This window comes from Neolamprologus brichardi, chromosome 8 (genome assembly GCF_056152115.1).
Source record: "Neolamprologus brichardi isolate AB-2024 chromosome 8, ASM5615211v1, whole genome shotgun sequence".
NCBI classification, from domain to species: domain Eukaryota; kingdom Metazoa; phylum Chordata; class Actinopteri; order Cichliformes; family Cichlidae; genus Neolamprologus; species Neolamprologus brichardi.
The window spans coordinates 20,297,106-20,319,428 of record NC_142111.1 but is presented as its reverse complement, the minus strand read 5'-3'; the positions used below and the strand labels follow the sequence as shown (position 1 = coordinate 20,319,428).

The 22,323-nt window shown below is 41.3% G+C and overlaps 1 protein-coding gene across 2 annotated transcripts in view; it reads right to left on the bottom strand.

Annotated features, from left to right (window-relative positions):
• sdk2b (sidekick cell adhesion molecule 2b) overlaps positions 1-22,323 on the bottom strand; it is a 277,570-nt gene that overhangs the window by 47,552 nt on the left and 207,695 nt on the right. For both annotated transcript variants that reach the window (XM_087844782.1, XM_006790946.3), the window contains exons 4-9: positions 21,556-21,703; positions 7,242-7,375; positions 3,376-3,487; positions 2,826-3,016; positions 1,237-1,320; positions 939-1,133 (exon numbers count right to left, since the gene is read on the bottom strand). In XM_087844782.1, coding sequence (XP_087700908.1) covers positions 939-1,133; positions 1,237-1,320; positions 2,826-3,016; positions 3,376-3,487; positions 7,242-7,375; positions 21,556-21,703 — 864 coding nt within the window. The remainder of the gene's footprint in view (positions 1-938; positions 1,134-1,236; positions 1,321-2,825; positions 3,017-3,375; positions 3,488-7,241; positions 7,376-21,555; positions 21,704-22,323) is intronic.

Here is a 22,323-nt window from a genome sequence, read left to right as displayed (position 1 = left end):
AGCAGCAAACGTGATTAATGTTTCGCCTTTCCACAGTAATGTAAACTTAATCGTTGTTGGACTAATTGTTAGTTTATATAGGGAAGCTTCCCTTCTGCAATATTGTCAACTGACAGCGACGCCGCAATCACAACTCTGCTGTCAGACGTAGTGCACATCCAAAGTGTTTTTCTTCACTGCCTAGGTATCGGATTTCTTAGTACGAGACAAAAATGCCACTACTACAGAAAAAAAAGATGCATCTCTGTGTTTTTTTTTCTTCCTGTAACCAAAGTTTTGTTTGTGGTTTTCATCTATATTTCATGTCCCAAGTTGAGTGTTTCTTGCAGTGTTTACAGTAAGTCAGGTTCTTGTGTGATGAGAATTAGTTCATTTTCCAAAGGCAGAGAACCAAGAGTGCAGCAGTTTGTTTAACAGACTGTCACTTTTTTCTTTTTATTTGGACTTTTATTCACTCGGCGTCGGGCCCTTGAGCTCACACGCTCATTTACAGCAAAACCCTACTTCACTTTTTGCACTGCATTTTGTGCAGTTTGTCCTGGGAGATTGGCCATTACTAGCCCAGTCACACACAGGTCACTGCTTTGTTTGGTACCATGATGTCAATTTCTTTTTTAAATGAAAATAAAGACTTAACTTGTCTTTATAATCACAAATTTAGCTTTTTTACTTAAATTGCAGAGAGTAAATCCATACATCCATTTATAACCATTCTATGCAAAAGTCAACCCGCTTTCAGTATTCCGAAATGATTCCATTTTTAAAATACTACGCTTTTGACATTTCTAAAGCTGAAGCTTAGCAGAGCTGCATGAATATTTAACACATTTCAGTAAAAGAAAAAGTGAATGTTTAGCTCAAATTCAGCACTTTACAACATGTTTGATAATAGCAATTACGGGTGAATTAATTCCTTGAAAAGCTGCTGGAGCACTTACTTGTAACAGCCAGGTATGTGTTGGTCTGAACTTCTCCGGCTGAATTTCGGGCAAAGCACTGGAACATGCCGGTGTCATCAGGCAGTAGGCCGTTGACCTGGAGGCTGCCTCCCACCAACACCCTGTACCTGGGTGTCCTCACTGGGTCGATAGGCAAAGCATCCTTGTACCACACGATGTCTGGCTGGGGCACTCCTGCAGAGGGTGGGCGAGTGAGAGTTTGGGGTTCAGTTCAAACATTTCTCCTCTGATAGGGTTTACTTTACATTCTCTTATTGTAATACCAGCGAGCTCTCACCCCGTGCCTGACAGGGAATGTCAACCACCTTCTCCATCTCAGCTGTGATGTGTTTCTCCGGTTCTTTTATAAACTGCGGTGGCTCTGAAACAGCAGACACATTAGTGAAACACAAAAACAATGACGCGAGCTTAAAGCAGAAGTTATTTCTGCTTTTAAACGTATTGAATTTTGGGCCAAATATCTGACAACGCAGCAGAACGCGGTGAGACTAGTTTGATTATAGAAGTGAGTAATTGGTATTCTGTAATGGTTAGGCTATCCTTCAAACGTATAGGGGGGGGGGTAGAGGAAAGGCTCAGTTAGCAGTATCGTGGAAAAAGTCCCCCCCTCTTCCACCTTGTGCTTTGAATCACATCATAACCCTGAAAACATCAAAGTGTTTCAGTCAGATCGAATAAATGTGACTCAAGCAATGCTATTAAACCATTTCTTGAGGCCAACCATTAGTTTTCTCCCTTTTAAATCAATAACACTTCCCCCTTACTGCCTCACAACTTCACAGTCATGCTTTTACCACATTTATGTAGTGAGACTGAATATTTGCATCAAGCTCGCACAGTCACTCTTGTCTGTTAAAGTTCACTTCTACATATGTGACGCATGTGGGTCGCTACACGGAGACGCTGATATGAAGGCACATACAACTACCTACCAAAACTGAAAATATTAGTCTGTTCTTTAACTTGACCATAATAAAAAAAGGTTATAAACACCGAAAAACTATGTTAAACCTTAAGGCCAACAGGCAAAGAATAGAAATACAAACATTATGGTAATGTGCTCCAAATACTGAAGTTGTATAAAATGCAAAAGCAAAGGCGCTGATATCAAATAACAAACAAAGCATGAGAGAGAAGAATGACAAACTTATCTTGACTTTGAAGCAGCAAGGAGAGAGCAATTCCTTAATATGTGTGCTTTCACTCGAATGTGTTTCTGTCCTCAGGCAGCACTGAGCACTAAAAACTCAAATAGTATTTGTGATGCAGTGTCTGAGTAAACCTACAAGGTAATCGATCATGAGCTCTCAAAGTGCTACCCGCGGGCCAGCGGTGCCCCATGGAAATATTTTATGTGGCCAGAGGGTGTGAAAAGGAAAGGATTCACGACTGTGGGTTTAGTTTCTCCGCACTTCGTGTTATGCTATGACAAAGTAGCTCTCGACGAGACCGGGGTTTCTATTCAATTTTAAGCAGATCTTTGCAAACTAAACCTGACAAATGCATCTGTTTAAAAAAAAAAAAAGAAGCCTAAAAGTGGTTGATATGCATTTTTATATATGGCCTTCCATCATTTGCTGGGTTCCTAAGTGGCACTCAGTCATATAAACTTTGTGAACCATTATAATAGTCAGACATTCACATGAAATTCTGGGAATGTTTTTTTTTATTGCTTTTGCCCTCTAAGAAAAAAATGTGTGAACTGGTGTGAAACTATGAGGTAATGAGTTTCATAAATAGATATTGTCACCTGGAAGTGTGCAAGTATTGGGAAAAATTACAGCTAAAAGTACTAAGTGATATTAATAAGCAAAAATAATAGACGCAAGACCCTGCCAGGAACATATTTTAGCCTTTAGCTCTTACCAAGGACATGCAGATAAGCTCCAGCACTGACTGAAGGCACGCTGCTGCTGCGCAGAATGGCCTCGCACTCGTAGTAGCCGGCGTCGCTCACCACAGGACTCAGGATGGTCAGTCTGCGGTTGAAGTCACTCAAACCGCTGCTCACCAACACGCCGTTCTTACGCCATGTGATACTCAGCTTGATAAGAGGTCTAGTGAGAGGAAAGAAGGATGTGAGATGCGTTTGTAACATCCACGTCCCTGTGAGAATGCTCGTTTTGTGCTAGCCCATAAAGCCTCACAGTGTGACACGTCACATAAGCAGACATAAGCAAATTATAATTATACAGCTGAAGTACATTTAGCTTCTGACTCTTTACCATTAGAATCTAGCACCGTAGATGTTTTTGCCCAGTTTTCTGAGTTTTGCCCCTGACATGCAGCAATATATCACCAACGGTCATTTCACTGGGACTATTTTTCTTTTCAACTGTGAAAAATAGCCCCATAAAATCCTCTATTTTGGACTGTATCGAATCATTTGAAACCCTGCACTTCCAGGAATTTTTACCTGGCATTGGCCACACACTCCATCGTGACCTCTGATGTGCCTGTGACCACACTGGTGTTCCTGGGAGGGATGATAATGGTGGGGGCAATGGGATCTGCTGGACCTCCAACATCTAGACACAAAGTCAGGTCGCCACACAAACATGTCAACAAAACATGGAGATGTTAAGCAAAGATCAATGAACCTGATAGATGGGAATAGGATATAATTAACAGAGGCACAATCTGATGAGATTTCATTGGGTTCTTTGGATTGTAGTGACCTATAAATTTCATTTCCACCCAGCGGGTGCTCATCGACATGAAATATTGAAACTGACCAGTGCACGCACTGGATCTGAGTTCTGACAGAGAGATTGGTCAGATACGATGAGACAGTGCACTCACTGTGTATAACAAGATATATGCCGGAGAACCAGAAGCAGCGATAGAAAAATACTGTTTGACTTACATGAGGCTTAAGAAGCGAAGAGGCTGTTGTGTGCGTGTGTCCGCATGTGCCCGAGCTCACATTTTCAACACTTTATGCTCATCCTTGTTTATTTCTGTGTGAGTTTGTCTGAGTGTGTGTGTTCATTATGGCACAGCTCATGGCACGGAAACCCCAGTGTGTGTGTGTGCGTGTGTGTGTGCTGCTTGAGATGTGTCACGTCTGCGATAAACTCACACTGATCCGTCAATCCCATCGTGCCCTGGAAGTGTGCTTGTGGGCGCACATGTCAGATGTAGCTACAGGGACTGTCATGACTCAATCTAACCAGTCTTGGGTGTTAAGATGCATGCACAGACACAAACACACACACATCACAAGATATGATGTCCATATCAAACTACTATCTTGCAGAGAAAACAAATCTTTTTTTAAAGAGAAGAACAAAAACACAGGAGAAGCCTTGCTGAAATTATAATGAATTTTTAAAACTTCACCCCGAGTATATGAATTGTAAATTGAGCATGACTCCTGCCCTTTCCTTGTCCTTTGGCCTTGCCAAATCTTAGGCAACTACTGCCGGACCCAGGTAAGCTCACAGTGTCAGAGGCATCACTGCAGCAACAGCTGCCGCAGCAAATAAGTAGGGCTGCCACGATTAGTCGACTAGTCACGATTACGTCGACTATCAAAATCGTCGACGACTAATTTAATAGTCGACACGTCGTTTGGAGCATTCTAAGATCCCAAAAGACGCAGGAATAAGTAGTAGGATTTAAGAGTGTAATAACGGACTGAAACAGAAGATGGCAGCACTGCATGTACAAGGATGCCAGCTGCCGTTAAACCCCGAAGAAGAAGAAGCTGTATCCCAGGATTCATAGCGCGGCCCTGCTCAGTTTCCAACAATGGCGGCAGCTAGTTAGTTTTAATATTACTCTTATTATTCTTTCTGGGTCACAAAATAAACGTTTAACATATTTTCAGGCGAGAATGTAGCTGTGTAAACCTCAAATATCTGCTCAGTTTATCAAGACACCACATATTTTCAAAAGCGCTCCAACGTTTTCGGAGACGTCTGTTACCCACTAGCTCGATAGTTAGCCGGGGTTTAAGGCTCACTAGAGCCGTGAGAACACCGGACTCCCGGCAAATCGTTTTCAAACCCACCGCTGTCTTTCGCTACTCAGGTTAAACGTGATATATAAGTCACTTAGATAACTTAAAACTGTTATTATTTGGCGTTTTTCAGTATTTTATGTGTTTCTGAGTAAATCAGTTTGGCTGAGATTAAAGTTATAGTTTTTAAACAGCTGAATAAACGTCAAGCAGACAACTGATTATCAGAAGTGTGAGATGCTCGAGAATTTACTCCGGTGTCCTGTTATATTTTAGATAGCAAGGAGTTTATTAAACTTCACCGAAACAATCTGCAGATTTCATTAAAATTTAATAAACTATCATCTTGTCTTTATTTTTAGTTAGCACCTACCTTAAACACTTAAAGCTGTAAGCTAATGATAGTCATATAAGAGAAGGTGCATGCTGGTCCGATAAGCTGTACGTTTTACGTCCAATGGATGCATGATCTGATTGGTCAACTAATCGCAAAAATAATCGATGACTAGTCGACTATCAAAATAATTGTTTGTGGCAGCCCTACAAATAAGTGATACATACATGCTTACATACATGCAAAATTCAAGCGCTCTGTCAAACACATGCACAACTCCAAATACCGGCTTTCATAACAGACTGTCTCCGATTGCTTGTATGTGTGTATGCATGCGCACATGTATGTGCATATGTGAGGAGCATTCGTATAAATCGTGCATTTCCATTACACCTGCTGAGTCGAGACCTCCTGCTACGTGCTCTGTATAGCCTGAACCCGTGCGTGTGTGCGTGTGTGTGTGTGTGTGTGTTCTAGCACTTGTATAATCAACTCTGCCATTGTTCTCAACATGTGCCACAGGCTATTTTTGCTCCCTTGTGTTGTCAACTATAATATCTTACCCTCACCCTCCTCATTCACTTCCATAATGAACTCCAGTCTACCATGTCATAAGATGCTGTCTGTTAGGTTTCCTCTTATATTTCACTCTGCTGAGCTGAAGCCGACCGAATTGGTTTGATTTGTGTATTGTGTGTTTTTCTGTTTTTTCTGTCATGCAAGCTTGTGAATATTAACTAACTTGGCAGAAGAACAATCTACCTGTGCCTCTGTCCGTACAGCTTCCTCTTACTTTGTGCATGTATTCGTGTGTGGGTGTGTGTGTTTATGTATGTAGCAACGTGCGAGTATTGGTACAGACTCAGGTAGTTAAGCTTAAATCTCCCACAGTGATGGCAAACATAATCAGGTACAATTAAAAAATTTACCTGACTGATTTTTTCTATATTCCTTTGAGGTCGTCTCTTTATGCATCTCTGGAACACGCCCAGTACTGCTGCATTTTAACCCTCTCAGTCTCAAATTAAGTTTTTGTTGCTAATGCACAAAAGAATACCTGCAGTGGTACTTCTGAGTAAAAAAAAACTCATAAAATATGTATGTGGGGTAATCGGGTTGTTAGCTTTTAACTGTTGCAAATCTGCAACGCCTGCCTTGAGAGGGTTAAAACGCTTGCTTAAAGCCGGCAATTTACTTATGCGCTGGATCGTCTCTAAAGCAGGCCTTTGACTTGAATTTCATTTTAGTCAAGAGGAAGAAGTAAAAGGGGAACCTAAACTGTCGAGAGGGTCAGCTGGCCAACACAGACTAATGGCGTGACCAAAGAACTTCTCTCTTTTCAATGTGCTTTCAGTGTGCACACAATGTTCTGCCTGGAGGATGAATGTTGAATGAGCACATCAGGTCAGGAAGGCGCACCAGGTCACACTCCTGACCTGAAGTGGTGCCTTTGGGCTTTTCTCCTGAAGACTACTGATCTCTGGGTCATAACTCATACATCTAGCTCTCATCAAGACAGTTGGAAGTTGGTTCTGATGGACACCGAATTTGACATTTTTCTCCTTTTGCCAGTTTGAGGTAAACATAAAATCTTAGATGTGAATGTGGAAGAGCTCAGAAGGGTGTAAACCAGGGGTGTCCAACTCCAGGGCTTAGTTTACCAATACCACTTTATATGTACTATATTATAAGCTTCTAACCTGGAATGACATCTTTATAAACTATACACACTAATAGCAAGACAGTAATACCATTTTAAACACTGTTTTTGCACCGGGGCTTACTAAAAACAGTGAGTAATCACACATTTTTCAAGCCAATATATCAAACTGTAAGCCTGGTATGTAAAGGCTCAAGATGTCAAGTGAATGTTTAATATTTCCTTTAAAAACTTTAAGGGTTGGACATGATAATAAAAGTAAAAGTATGCCTAAATGCGTTTCCAATTAAGCCTTGATTAGCGTACGTATATGTGGTTACTCACTTTCTACTGACAAGGTGATGGGCTGGCTGGTCTTGTTCTCTCCATTCTTGTCGTTTACAGCTTGCACATAGTAGCGTCCGGCATCCGGTGCCACGGTAGACAAGATAACCAGTGTGTTGTCCAAAGTAATGGCACTGAACAGGAAAAGAAAAGAGATATAAAAACACTCTGCTCATTCAATGAGGAGGAGGGAAAAAAAAAACTGTGAGACGTTCACAGAAAGCTTCTATAAAAAAAAAAAAAGAAAACTTTAAGGCCGTCTCCCTCTGCCTAATTAAAACTAAACATGTCTGACGTTTGCTTTTGTGTCCACACTTTATCTCGTGGCTGAGGAAGGCATTAAACATTTTAACATTTTAATTACACTGTTCAAGCAGCATTAGGTATATCGATTTACAATGTGTAAACAATGTGTAAGCGCTGACTGAGCAAAGCGGAAATATTGACATTCTCTCCTGTCTTAACTTCTGTGCAGTCGCTTCACAAATATGATAGCCTTGCTTTTAATAACCCAAAGCTTTTAATTAGCTATTTATACCACTCTGCTTCATGTGGCCAGCATTTTGGCAGCAAACTGCTTTTGGCGGGAATCAACAGCATCTTTCTTATTGCCCGTTTTAGTAACGCCTGAATAAATAAACACTGATCCATTTTTCAGCAGGAGGCCTATAGGCGCTAATACCTGGTGTCATGTTGGCTTTATCAAGTCCTCCCTTTCTTCGTCACTATAGCCACCAGTGAGAGCCCACCCCCACCCTCCCATGATGTTTGCCTGTCTTCAGTCTTGACACAGATTTCCAACTAGGTGCCTTCCTCCAGATATCGCTTTTACTCTGATTTCATGTATCCGTCTACTTACTTTTCTATTCCGTATCTCTCTTTTTCTCTTTCCATCCCACCAGAAGTAGTTCTTAGTAATGTGCTGTTTATAGATAATCTCCTAAACCACAAATAAGCTATAAATTCTCAAATTTGAGCTGAAAACACAATACACATAAAAATCGGTATATTTGTTACAAAAAAACCCAAAGAACAAACAAGTAACACTTTAGGAAAATAGTCCTTTTGGAGTCCTCTACAAACTTTTTAGGCTATTAGCAGTGCTAAAACTGTCCTCTGACTGTAATCTCAGTTCATCAATAAAAAACAAAAACTATTCCCCAAGTCATTGATCATGTATTCTAGAAATAGTGTAATTTTTGCTGTTTGTTATAAAAAAAACAAGTGTAAAAAAAAACAACAAAAAAAACTACAACCCCTGTTGTGTAAGTTTCAGACACATTTCTGTTTCACAGCTGATGATTTCCTCTTTTTCTCCTCCTCCAATCAAACCCACTCCACTTCTCCTTCCACTTTTTCTTCCATCCCCACCTTCATCTCATCAGTAGGGGATCGGAATACCTGCTGTGCATGATCAGGGGAGCAAGAGAGCTGATGAGAAAGCAAGCAAAAAAAAGACGCCAACAGTATGGCGCTCACAAGCAAATACAGAAAATATATAGAACTGTGCACGCCCATAAAAAAAAAGAAAAGAAAAAGCTTCACAGATGCATGCAGGAAAATCATCTGACACAGCAGAGAGAGCAATATGCTGTGCATGTGGCATAGAGGTACCTGTGCTGTTAGCATTTAGAGCGTGATGACTTATGAGATGCATCTTGGAGCTGATTGATTTTCAAAGATCTTAAAGCAGCTCCAGTCGCTGGGCTCATCTGGGATTCCTCATGCATGCTGAGACTGAAAACACTCTTCCTAAAGGGACAAGCAGGCCTCAATGGCTGTGGCTTATGATCTGAGGTAAATATTTAATGCTAGCTCGCTGGAGCGGTGACATCCTGGACACACAGCCATGAATTATGGATCTCTTCAGGGATGCGGGTAGAACGGAAGTGTCCAAAGCACCGAATGAATCCCGGGTGGCTTCCCAGGACCTTTCCAAAACGGGGACACAATCCAGGGCTTAACTTCTTTACCTGCCACTTATGAAAGACCAAAATATACAAGCTAGCACTGCTAACCACAGCTTTCCAATGACCTCGACGACGCAGCCCATTGTCTCTGTGATAATGCAACGTATCAGGTGATCTTTGAAGTTCTTTAGTTTCCCTCAAAGATCAAGGACCTGCCAAACTAAGTTCAAACCAATATTATCCAGAGCAAAACCAGATTTCATCAGTTTCTGGGAGCAGGAGGCATTTTCCCCCTGCTAGTTGATTTTAATGTGCTCCCATGCTGAGCATTCACTCCCCCCAGCCTGTAATCAGGGCTGGTGCAGTGGGGGTCACACAAAACTTGGTTACACAGCTTGTTCAGCACATCTAACCACTCCCAGTGTGTGCTGGGCCTCAGGGATCAAAGACCACATGACGCTGGAAGAAATTAAAAGTAAGCCAATTATCCTGAATGGCTTTGCATGTATATCAAGGGAGCAAGAAGGGAAAGATAAGAATTTCGCTTAAAAGAGCAGTTAATGTTTTACATGCTTCTTGAAGTTCCGCTTTAACATGTTCATTATTTTTTTTCTCTTTTATCGTTGTCTGTCTGATTTTGGTCACTCTTATTCAAATCCCCATCTCTCAGCGGTGTTGTGAGCAGCTGTCGGAGGCTTGCTTATAACGATGGCTTAGCACGTATCCGGCACGGTGCAGGGATTTATCAAGCCACAAGGCTGAGAAATTTGGACAAATCAGATATGTGTGAACATGCCTCTGTCTCTGTCTAGTTTTAATGTTTATTCCCACATCTTAGAATGCTTTCTCTTTTTTATTCCAACCCAATTTCCTTTTCCATTATTATTCTTCAGAAAGAGCCATGGTCTACAAGAAAGCCTGGTAGGCAGGACAGCTGCCCAGAAACATCTTGGCCAACTGTGCAGCTTTTACGCAACCCTAATTTTGCTTGCAGCAATAAGCAGTATTACTCCCATATGCAATTACTTTCTTGTGGATCAATTTTTTATGTAAAGAATCAAGGGCGCTTTTTCAATGAATGCCAGCCTTATAATGATTCTGTAGCACTTTCATCAATAATAATGATGGGGATTTATGTTTGATTGAAATAGATATAACTATAAATGTTTTATTTGCCACTAGCTGCTTCCCGTCTCTAATTTCCATTATTAAAAATAAATTATATTACAGCAAAATTAAATATACAATGATCACGGTTGCTCCCTTTAATTAAAAACATGTGGTCCCGGCGCTGCAACAGTGGCTTCACAGTGTATCTCCAGAGAGTTCAACCACCGACTTTGTCAGCTTGTATACATATCTTATTTTGTTAATCCAGCACTGACACAGTGTGACAGTGCTGGTCCTGCTCTATCACATACAAACACACACACTCTCTAGTGTTTTGGCATCTGTCGTGGCTGTCCTTCTCCACTGGGCCGTGAGGGGCCTAACCTCGCTCCACAGCCTCAGACCTCCATTACATGCAGACAAATGGCCCCAGTTGGCTGATGGCCACCCCCCAGGAGAGAGAGAGCGAGGGGTCAGCAGGATCAAATGGCTCACATCGCTGGCTAAGGTATAAGTCAAACCACAGGCAGTAGACAGATGAAGGAAAAAGAAAGCTAGAGTGAAAGCAAGCAACAGGCTACAAGCCCTACCGCTCAACAGAGTTGTGATGAAAAAGCCACAGCTCCTGGGGATGGAGGGACGAAGAAGTGAGAGAAATGAGAGGAGGTGAGGGAGTGTTGCTCATGAAAACAGGCACTTGTTTTCTCACTGGGTGTATGGACTGAAGGTTTGTGCCTTACTGTTCGCTTTCTGCTTCCCTTTCACTTGTGGTTCATTGAGTGTTCAAACCAACATAAGGATGTCCCCAACACTGCTCAAATAGTGACATCTCAATGAACTCAAAGCCATTTAACCCTTTAAAACCGGTCAGAGCGGGCACGCTCCATTTTGCGTAACTATTTTTAAATCCCGGTAGAACTGCAACCACGTAAGCTAGCGCAATAATTTTTTTGCATATGAAACCGGAGTTGTACTTACATCTTATGCCATCAGCTTTTCCTAGGTCACAGTTTCCTTCCACATATAGCTTTGCAAAAACTGCATAAAAAGCACTTGCAGGAACAAAAACATAATATTCCAGAAACACGCTTTGCCGATCCGATCAGCTGTTCATAACACTTCCTAGTCCATCAGCACGAACTATTGCATGTCCGCCATGAAATGTAGTTTTTTACCATCAAGGCCTCATGAACTTATACTGGTGTTTTTAAAAGTTATGTTTGACTTTATGACTTTCTGTGTCGTTTCTGGGATGCTTAGGACTAATATTGCACTAATATTTGCAAATTTGCACTATAATATTTATTTTTGTTTTTCCTGTAGTATATAAAAATTGGTGTATTTAAAAAATAAAACTACAAAGACACTCACAATAAATTTCCTGTGGTGGGAAACTATTTTGTGCAACTCTTTTGTATTTACAGTTTTGAGGGATAAGCCTCTTAAATTTCTCTAACTAGAAATATATGTTAAAAAACAAAAACGATTTTCAATTTTTTTGTAGTTTATTGCACTTTTTTGCAATTTATGTAATTACTATGCACTTAATGCATGCATATTATTAAAATTTAGGCTGTAATGGTTGTATTGATGTATAGCAACTTGAAATGCTCCCAAAAATGGCTCCACAGCATATAAAAATATAATATAAGCTCTGGCGGACTTGGTTCTATGGTAGGTCTTAAAGGGTTAAGACCAGCCTACATTAGCTGAGTAACTCAATTGTCTTACCTTAACAGGACAACCCTAAATTCTTCAACCATCAACTGAATTCTTACATAAAAATCAACCTGCATTAAGATGAAAAATTATTAATTCATTAGTCGTTCAATAGGAACGTATTTTTAATAATCAATCATTTCTTATTGTGAGTCTCTGTGGCGACTCTCGATCCCATTCACAGCGTGGTTTAGCTGGATTGGATCGCTCTACTGTGACCCGTTGTTAAAACACTGGGATGCTGCAACACATTGCAATGGTTTTCAAATCACTGAAACTTTATATTTAATTGAAAACAGTACAATATATCAATGTTAAAGCTGGGAAATTCTACATATTTTTGGGGGAAACAAATGTGCTCATTTTGAGTTTGATGCCAGCCACACAATTCAAACATGCATGGGCATGTTTACATCTGTATTGCATCACGTCTTTGACCAACACCACGAGAGTTTGGAAACTAATGAGACCAAATGCTGTAAAGGCTAGTGTGCTACAATTCTTGCTTTTTACATGATTTTAGCTTTTCAATTTGAGGCTTTTTTGTCATATTTTTCATCTCTTGATGCACTGCTATTGCCATTAAAATTTTAAGTGTCAGGTCAAGCACTCTTATATGGAGCTATGCTGCTGTAATATGTGCAGCATATGGTTTGTCATACTATTGCTGAACTAAACAAGGCTTTCCTTAAAAACGTTGTCTGGATATTAGCATACAATAGGTCACTAGAAAAACCTTGTACATATCATTCAACGGTAATTATGACTTTACAGATATGCAAGAGCAAATGCATCAGTGGAAAATGGGAAGCAGATGCCGTGATTTATTGAAACAGGTGCAAACACAAACGGAAAAAGAGTATGTAAGGCAACAAAACGTAAAATAAATGACCACATTTATTCTTAAACAGAGCCTGAACTCTCTAAGGTAGCTTTCTTGATTTTTTTTTTTTAGGTAGTCTTCAAAAATAGTTCTCCGGGCTTGAAGGAAGCCTTAAGCTCTTCTTTGGATGTTAGCCGCCTTTTGTTCCCTTCGCTGTTGTCCTATACTACCTTAATAATGTTGTGACATCCAATCCAACACTTTTAGTATTCCACTGTGTGTTTTTCTACCCAGGCAGGCTTTTACTGTTTGGAATCACCCTAACCCTGCTGAAAATGAATGATAACAAAATGAAACTGTTGCCAATCGGATGCTTCCCATGTGGTACATGGTGGATGAAAATCTGGACTTTGCTGCCTTCATAACTCATAACTTCATAACATCAATTTTGACAAGATCCTCAACACCACTGACTGAAAGGCAGCCCCAAATCATGACAGTCTCCACCATGCTTTACAGAACACTGGAGACACTCACTCTTGTACCTCTCTCATAACCTCCTCCGTACAAAGTGACGAAGATTTGAACAAAGCTAACTAACACAATGGCAATAAATGATGTGTTTTTGCAACAGGACCCTAAAGATACAATTTAAAATTGGTTCTTTGCTAAGGTACAACATTCGTTGATCGTTTGAGTTGGCCTATTTTATGCCTGAATGATTTACTGTATAGGTCACTGTTAAATGGCTTAATAAGTTAACTAAAAAGTCATCTGAAAATGGTAACAAGGACTGAAAATGCGTGAAAAAACAGCCAATGTCTGAAGAAAAACGTTGAAAGATCTTTAGAAGGCTTGGAGAGCTAAAGACTTATTAAAAAAACAAATAAAGGAAGAAGGAAAGTCTGGCTCAGTGGAACCTAGAGATCTACCAATATTGGCAAGAGCCCAAAACAACAATAAAAACCTCTTGATTGCTGCTTCACAGATCTTTTGATTTCCCTGGAGTTTCTTTTTCTACTTTCACTGTCCTTGTATAAACAGATGTCAACATACAGCACAGAACTGAAAGGATTACAAGTTACAAGGAAACTTTTTAAAAAGGTTTTTAAGTGTACACTTTCAGGATTCATCATTAGGTAGATATTGTATAATTTTGGCTTCATTAAAGCATGACCTTGCTCATGCACCTCCAAGTCTTAGGCCATGGTTCTCTGATGGAAAATGTTGGAATGCTCCCTGTGGATTGGGGAGAGAGGCTCGAGGCTTCCTTGCCTCAAGCAAACATGTTCCAAGTATCTTGGGGTCTTATTCATGAATGATGGAAATGTGGAGTGTTAGCTGGACTGACAGATTGGTGCGGCGTCAGCAGTTATGCGGACATTGCATTGAACTGTCATGGTGAGCAGAGTGCTGAGCAAAAAGGTGAAGCTTTCGATTTACCAATCAATCTACGTCACAATCCGAAATATGGGTAATGACCAAAAGAGTAAAGTCATGAATACAGTTGTCTAAAATTAGTTTTCCCTCTAGGGTGGCTAGGCTTAGACATAGAGATTGGGTGAGGAGTTCAGACATCCAGGAGGATCTCAGAGTAGAGCCACTGCTCCTGCATGTAAAATGAAGCCAGATGAGGCTGTTTGGGTAGCTCATTAAGATGCCTCCCCTCCATTTGGAGGTTTTCCAGAAATGGAAATTGTTACTGTAAGGAGACCCTAGGGAATAGCTTGAGAGATTATATACCTCCACTGGCCTGGGACTGGACACCTTGTGGTCCTCCAGGAGGAACTACAAAGTATTATTGGGAAGAAGGACATCTAGAACAGCGGTCCCCAATCCCCGGGCCTCGGACCGGTACCGGTCCGTGAGTCGTTTGGTACCAGGAGAGTTGAGGCTCAGGTGTGAAATGTATAGTTTTCAGGGTTTTTATCGGTTTTCAGCGTTATTTTGTTATCGTTTTTATCGTTTACTCGGTTTTCCTTGGTCTTTTCACGTGTGTTATGAATAAATTTTCTTTTTTTCGGTACCGGTACTAGTTGTATTTTGTTGTATTTATCCGCGACACCTTAAAGGCCGGTCCATGAAAATATTGTCGGGCATAAACCGGTCCGTGGCGCAAAAAAGGTTGGGGACCGCTGATCTAGAATACTCTACATAGCCTGCTACCACTGCAACCCAACTTCAGAGAAAGACAATAGATGGATATTATCTTAAAATATATCTTGTCTTAATTAAACACACAATAGCTTCAGCTGTTGTTCAAACTTCTAATAATCTAGTTGATGAACAGAAAATTTTGGACCAAGGAAGAAAAAAAAAGTAGATTTCTTAGTCTCTTGCAAGTAGTGAGGACCAAGAAATATTTAAGAATAGTAAGTAATTTCTTGTAGGACTATATACATCCATTCATTCATTTAGGAATCTATGTAAATTGTAATTTTTTTTTTAATGTTATTCTTGCTTCTCCTTGTCGTCTATTCTCTCTTGACCTGAAGATCGTCAGGTTCATGACTAATGCCGGGCAGTTGTAGCCAAATGCAAAGGAAGGGCATGGCTATTCGCTGGTCCTCGTGACTAATGGAGAATCCATAGCATGCTGACAGGACCTGAGCATCCCAGGCAGGGCCCATTAATTGATCAGTAGCTACAGCAAATTACTCAAGCGAACTGCAGTGTGTGTGTGTGTGTGTCTCAACGATGTCCTCCCACTGACTCCTCCAGGTCAGGCTCCTCTGTGTTCTGTCTTAACAGACACCTCTACAAGGTTGTTTCGGTGTAAATCCATGCCAAAATGTCAATAGAAAGTTTCTGGGAGAAAAACAACAGGTAGTGGGTAGTGAGTTGTTGTCAAATGTGAAAAAGTGAGGACAGAATCCAGCGCTATATCTAACGACAGACTCACCTTTCAGCCAGGAGCCACACAATTCCTGGCAAATGCATTTAACTAAAAGAGGCTCTGATTACACACGACATTAAGTCTCCAAAATAGCATAACAAATCACAGCAGCTGAATGGAGAAGATCTCCTCGACTACATTTCCATTCACCGAGAGAAGAATGTCAGCCATTAGAAAGTTATTTTTCTCCTTGCGTCCTGTTTCATATATTGTAACAAAAAGACCCTGACTGAACTGATTCATTAAAGCAAAGCTGGATCAATGTCTGGTTGCACATTTCAGCTTACAGTCAAACAAGGACATGTGCTTTGAACCTGGGCAGTACACAACATGAGCACAGCAAAGACTGTAAGCAACAAACGCATCAATAAGTGATTCCGTGAGCTTATGGGCGTACTGTTAGAGAGCAAAGGAGTCTCTGCCCACGCCGAGGCCAGCAGCTGCACGAGTCACATTGCAGAAAGTGAGCAGTCGCTGTGCCACAGTAAGACGCAGCCTTGCCAAGGGGAATATTGGCAACAGGGAAGCAAAAATGCAGCATTCATTAAGTTTACACATTCAAGGCCTGGGTGGTGTGTTCATACTACTAACATAGGTTCAGCTGGTACCACATATTTCCCCATTACCATCTTTAGATGGCATAAACCAAAATATATAACAAATTAGAATTTGACCCGAAATGGACAGTCGGGACCGTCAAGTTGTATAAGAATCCCAAAAATGTCTTTGAGAGGTTTTATACAGAACCCGAGTTGTGAAATGACTGTCACACCAGTAATCACAATCAGATTTTGGAGTGCTGAATTGTGCTTTACTCAAGCCACATTTTGAAATAATCATGCAATTATTCTGAAATAATCGGTGCCAGATCAGCCAGAACGGGATCCAGGATTGTAATTCTATTATTTGTTTTACATGTTTTGAATGGTACGCTCTGGTATTAAAACAAACCACTCAATACGATTTCAGTTATTCAAAGAAGCATCTTTCAGCTCCTTCAAATGGATTTCCTAAATATTTCATCATTGACCCCGCGTAAGAAAGTAAACACGTTCTATTCGTTACAGCCATATTGTACCCAGGGTTAATCCTCTCTTTGAACAGTGCTGGTCATACCTAATGATACGTCAGCCTCTTAAAGTGTGAATATTAATATTTGCTAATCTACAAAGCCAGTGCCGACTCTGAAGGAGTTTGGCTGAACGCTTGGTCTATGATCTTGAGAAAGCTGCAAATAGCAAGACTGGAAGCCAAGCAATCAGGCTATTTTGAACAGGCATGTTTTGAACAGTCACTGCCCTAGTCCCTGATAAACTGAAGGGGGCATTTCATGCTGTCAGCAGCATTCCAATATCGAATGCTGACTGTGAGCTAGCCTTTTCTTTCTCTCTCTCTCTCCCTCTTTTTTTTTTTTTTGAAATGAACTTGATTTGCACCCTAAATCCATTCCTCTCTGCACACATCCAGTAGATCATATTTACTCTTTCTGAAGAGTAAATTCAGTTCCCAGCTGTGGGTGGCCAAAGGACATAAAAACGCCACAGACATCCGCAGTTTTAGCCAAAATAGGAAACATGAAGCGAATCAGGACGGGACTGTGGTGTGGGGGTGTTATGGACAGCAAGATGAGGTGAGCACATGATCCAATCTGAGCAATTTCTTATTGTGAACAGTGAGGTATAAAGACCTGAGGACTGAACTGCAAGTTCTGTAAGCTTCATAGCTAAGCATGTGATGATGTGGGTGTTGTGTGTGCTGAGAAAAGTGGTATAAAAACATTCAACATCACTTATTGAAAATTGATGCCTAGGAGGCAAACAGCTTAGTAAGTGGAAATTTAGTACACGCTTTGCACCATGTTCTGTACAGCAGCTGCATGCTCCACCAGTTTTTTGATTAATCAATACTTATATATCTGAATCTTGCCTATAATCTATATTACTGAATCTTATATTCAGTAATCCTGTTTTAGAGGATTACTCTCTATTCTCCAAACATCCTCCCTATGTATTCGAAAGATTTGCATTTGAATCCTGGATTCAATTCTGCAGCCAGATAAAGATTTATACAGCTATAAATACAAACATTTTGAGGTGTGTACTTGTTCTCCGGAGATGTGTATTTTTATATGTGTCCCCAACCTGAGACCTAGAGCACCTCACAAGAGTCCTTGCAATCAACAAGTGTCATCCTTGAGTGATTTCTCAGCTTCTCTCACCTTTCTACCACGAACAAAAAATATCACACAAGAACTCTCGAACTGCACGACACAGTTTGAGGAAACTCCCAGAATTTCCACTAAATGAAAGCACAATGCAAAAAAAAGAAAAAAAGAAATTGGTCGTACAGCAGCCTCCAGAGCGAGTGTGAATTATATTAGGTATTAGATTGGTTGGATGAGAGCCTCGACATTTTTTAAGAGATCTGATTGTTTTTGCTCTTTTCTCTTTTGCAGGGGTGTGATTAAAAAGAGCACAGACAAGCAGCAAGACAGACCCCTGAGGAGCCTGTAAATTAAACTTATGACACCTTAGGATGGCTAGCAAGAGCAGGAGACAATTAGGGGAAATGGTCACCCTGGTTCTCATCCATGGCATGTTTTTGTCAGTCCTCTTTCTCCTTCACCGCCATTCCACTTTAGCTTGTTCCACTATATAACTCTTGTAACACACGGCACGCCGAGATCTTCCAGGTGGTCTTACAACAAGAGAACGTCTGGAGACCTGCATAACAATGTGACAGATTTAGAGAGACAGAGCCTTCATGACGGCAACACTTGCGGTCTGGTGCGACTCACTCAGTCGCACTCCCTCATTCTCTCCTCCACTAGCGAGACTTTGATGCCTCTACAGAGTAAACGCTAGTGGCATGAATCAAATTCAATTAAATGATTTTCAATAAAAAAGGCTGCCTGTTATCAACAGTGCTCATTTGCACACTGTGACCTTGGTAGTGCATGTGGTATTAGCATTCTCAGAGCTGCGGGGTAGGAAGTGAGGATGAAGAGCAGCAAAGTACACACAGCGGGTGGCCCATAATGGAGACAAAAGAAGGGAGAGAGATAGAGGAGGGAGACGGCGACAGAACGGCAAATGAAGCCGCTATTATGCCTGACACACTGGTCACTGCACATTGCCACTTGTGACGTCAACAGAGAAGCATAACCTTTTATAGTCGTGCATGAGGTTCACTGATTTGCTGAAGATCTTCTAAAAGAACAGCATACTGCTGCGAAAACTACAGTCTGCGCCACAGAAAGAGGAAGTACACAATTCAAAGACAAATACAATGCTGTTTTTCAATAACTTTCCACAGAACGTCTCATCATTTCTAGCTGAAGCACCAATCTTCCAACACAAGTTCAATGCCATCTGGGAATTCCTATACTCCCACACTGATGGATTATAGAGATGCCCGTAAAGACGGGCTTGCTCATGCCTTCAGCTTGTCCATTTTGCTCTATCTGCACAGCGCGCACCGGGTTACAAAAAAACCCTGAGAAATAAGGAACCAGCTGTAACGATGTCAGAGAACACAACCGCATCAGCTTGAGAGAAATAAGAAGTTCAACTTATTTTGTAGATCCTTCTTATTAAAAAAACTATTCTTTAAAAACACAGACAGAGCAGGCTACCGGTGGCCAGCAACCTTCATCTTCTCAGTACGCCTGGGCAATTGTCTCATTGTGATTCTAGGTCAGGGGATGATTACTGATGATGAGAAGCTGATAAGAAAGATTCACTCTAACTAAGGGCAAGGTCACCTCCCACTGTGAAGAAATGCAGATGTGATGAGACGGGATAAGTGACTTTTTAACGCACACTCTGGTACACACAAATATCCCCCACACAATGTGTGTAACCTCAGTACAATGTCAGTCGCTGAAAGATAAAGTAAAAACCCTACCGTGTGGAGGTGCAGCCTGTGTAGCATCACGGGGAACATAATCTTAATTAATCTGTCAAATGTTCTTGGAGCACATCTGTATATTTGTGGAAAAAATATTCTAAAGTAACTCAGATATTTTAGGCAAAACTAACATAATACATGCAAATGCCCAAACCAAACAGTCAAGTTGCATTTTGGGAAATGTAGTTGTCAGGTTGTGCTGACAGTGTACAGATGCGGTACATTTTCAATTAGTAGTTGTCAGGATCTGGAGACTCGACTGGAAAATTCCATCAGGCGCCTGAGTTCCTTGGTCTCCACCCCTGGGCGGAGCCATCATCCCTGCTGCAGTCCTGCACACCTGAGACTGATTCAGGGCAATCAGGTTGAGGATTTAAGGCCCCCTCAGACTCTCCTTCACCGCCAGTTCGTCAACGACCTCACGTTGGCATTGACTCTACGGCTTTTTACACTCTTGCCACTTTTTCCTTGTTAACTTTGGTTTCATGCGCTTCAGATTCCCTGGACCACCTTTGCTATCACCCTCAACCTCAGCTCTCCGTGGATCATCTTTATATTCAGGAAAAAATACAAGGACCCTCACCTGCCTGCCCTCCAGCCTCACTCACCACCTTGGACACAGCGGAACTCAGGTCTTCCAGCTTCTCCACTACTCCTCTGGACTATCGCTGCCTCTCCCTCAAAGCGAGGTTCACGCCGGTCACCGACGCAACCGCTCCGTTCCCGTCGCAACCTGCTAGACCCCCGTTCACCCCCACTGTCACACGGTTACATCATTAGCGACACCCTGCCACATATTCACTTGTTGACTAAATAATAAACACTGCAAAACGTTGAGCCGTCTCTGTTGTGGTTATCTGCAATCGAGTCCGATCTAGCTATCGGCCCGTGGCCATTGTGACAGTAGTAAAATAACAAAGTTTGTATCTGCTTCTTTCTTGGGCCACATAGCACGTTAAAGTGAAGAAAGCACTTTAAAAAAAAATCGACCTTCATATTTGCATTCTACCTTTTTAAGTGACCAGAATGAGCATCCTGTTCTCACCCCCGAGGCGTAACATGCCGACGTTTTGTCACGTCCCGCGGCGTTCCTGAGGAACGCGAAAGAAGACCTTCGGCGTTCTTATGGTACGCGGTGGGTTATGGCCGAAATCCAGTGCAATGACGCTCCCGCGGTAATAGACGTTCCAGCCCTGTATTCCAGCCCTAAACCTAACCTTATCCCTAGCCCTAACCATAACCTTTTTCCTGAGCTTAACCAGATTTATTTAATGATGTTAAATAGCGTGTTTCTAAGCGATTTGAAGAAAAAGAGCGAACATGCGTAGATTGACTCCATACGGTTCTCATATTTCCTTATTTTTCCGAGGTCGTTATTTAGGAACGTGGTGGGTAGCCGAAAACGTAATATGTTGACGATTTGTCACCTAGCATAAAATGTTACGCTTTGGGAGTGAGAACGTGTTGCAGCCGTTGCAATGAGACAGCAAAACAAATAGGCTGTCAGGAGGCCCAGTGCTCCATAACCCTGTCAGACTATGATTTTGCTGTTGGTTGGCAAACAAAAACAACAAAATAAAGACAGACAATGAGCAACATTAGAAAAAAGACGTAGATAAGGAAATAGAAAAGGGTTTTCTTACAAAATTGAAAAAAAAATGTGTAAGACGAGAGATATTCCATTGCACACACAGTGCTGAAACTGTTTTGTCTTCAGCCCTTGTTCTGTAGAAGAAATTCAAGCTGTCCTTCAGCACAAAATCTAGCAAGATGAAAAACAAACAACAGGTAGGAACAGCTGCTCTCAAACTAAAGCCCTCAAACACCTTCAGGGACAAAGGAAAAAAAAAAAAAGTATTTCTAGAGTCAAACAGAAAAGCCAAATAAGACACAAAAGGCCCAACGAACAAAAAAAAAAAAGAAAAACAACAAGAGAAGAAAACTCACATGCGGCTGCTGGGTGGAATCTTGCGCCCATCTCTGAACCAGGTGACTTGTGGCTGAGGGAAGCTGCGAATGCGTGGTGCTGGAATCACAGCACCCTCTCCCTGAGAGACTGACTGGGTACGTTCGCCTTCCTCAAAACTGCCCATAACTAAAGGAAAACACACAATACACAGACAAAAACAAGGGAAGCAACAGAGAACAAGAGAGTGAGACTGACAGTCGCAGGAACAAATTACTCTTGCTTTCTTCTTCTTTGACTTTTGCTAACCACAGAGCTTTTGTCATCTGCTGTCTATTGTGAAATTTCACACTGAAACTATTTGATGGACAGCAAAGTGTTGTTGCCATGGTTTCCATGTACATCAAGCAAGGCTAGAAGGAACCGGCACGTAACGACTCACAGAGGGACATCGAGGGACGCTAAATTGACTAATATTCATATCCCGTATCCTCCTGTGTGGATGTATCAAAGGCAATCAATCTCGATCACGCACTAAATTTGTGCATTGCGCAACATAGTAGATGACCAGCTATGCCGCTTCTCTATTATCTCGTAATATATTTCATTTGTTAGAGTATTTTTTATTCATCCCTTGCCTCATTATATCTTAAAAGCTGACAAAACGCTGGTCTAATATTACCTCCCCCCCTTTCCACTCCCGATTTCTAATGGGAATTTATCAACTAGCTGTAAATTCATCTGTTGTGGGCTGTGAAATTCCCCTATGCTGTTACATTAGCAGATGCTGATTGTAAACCTTTACAGGA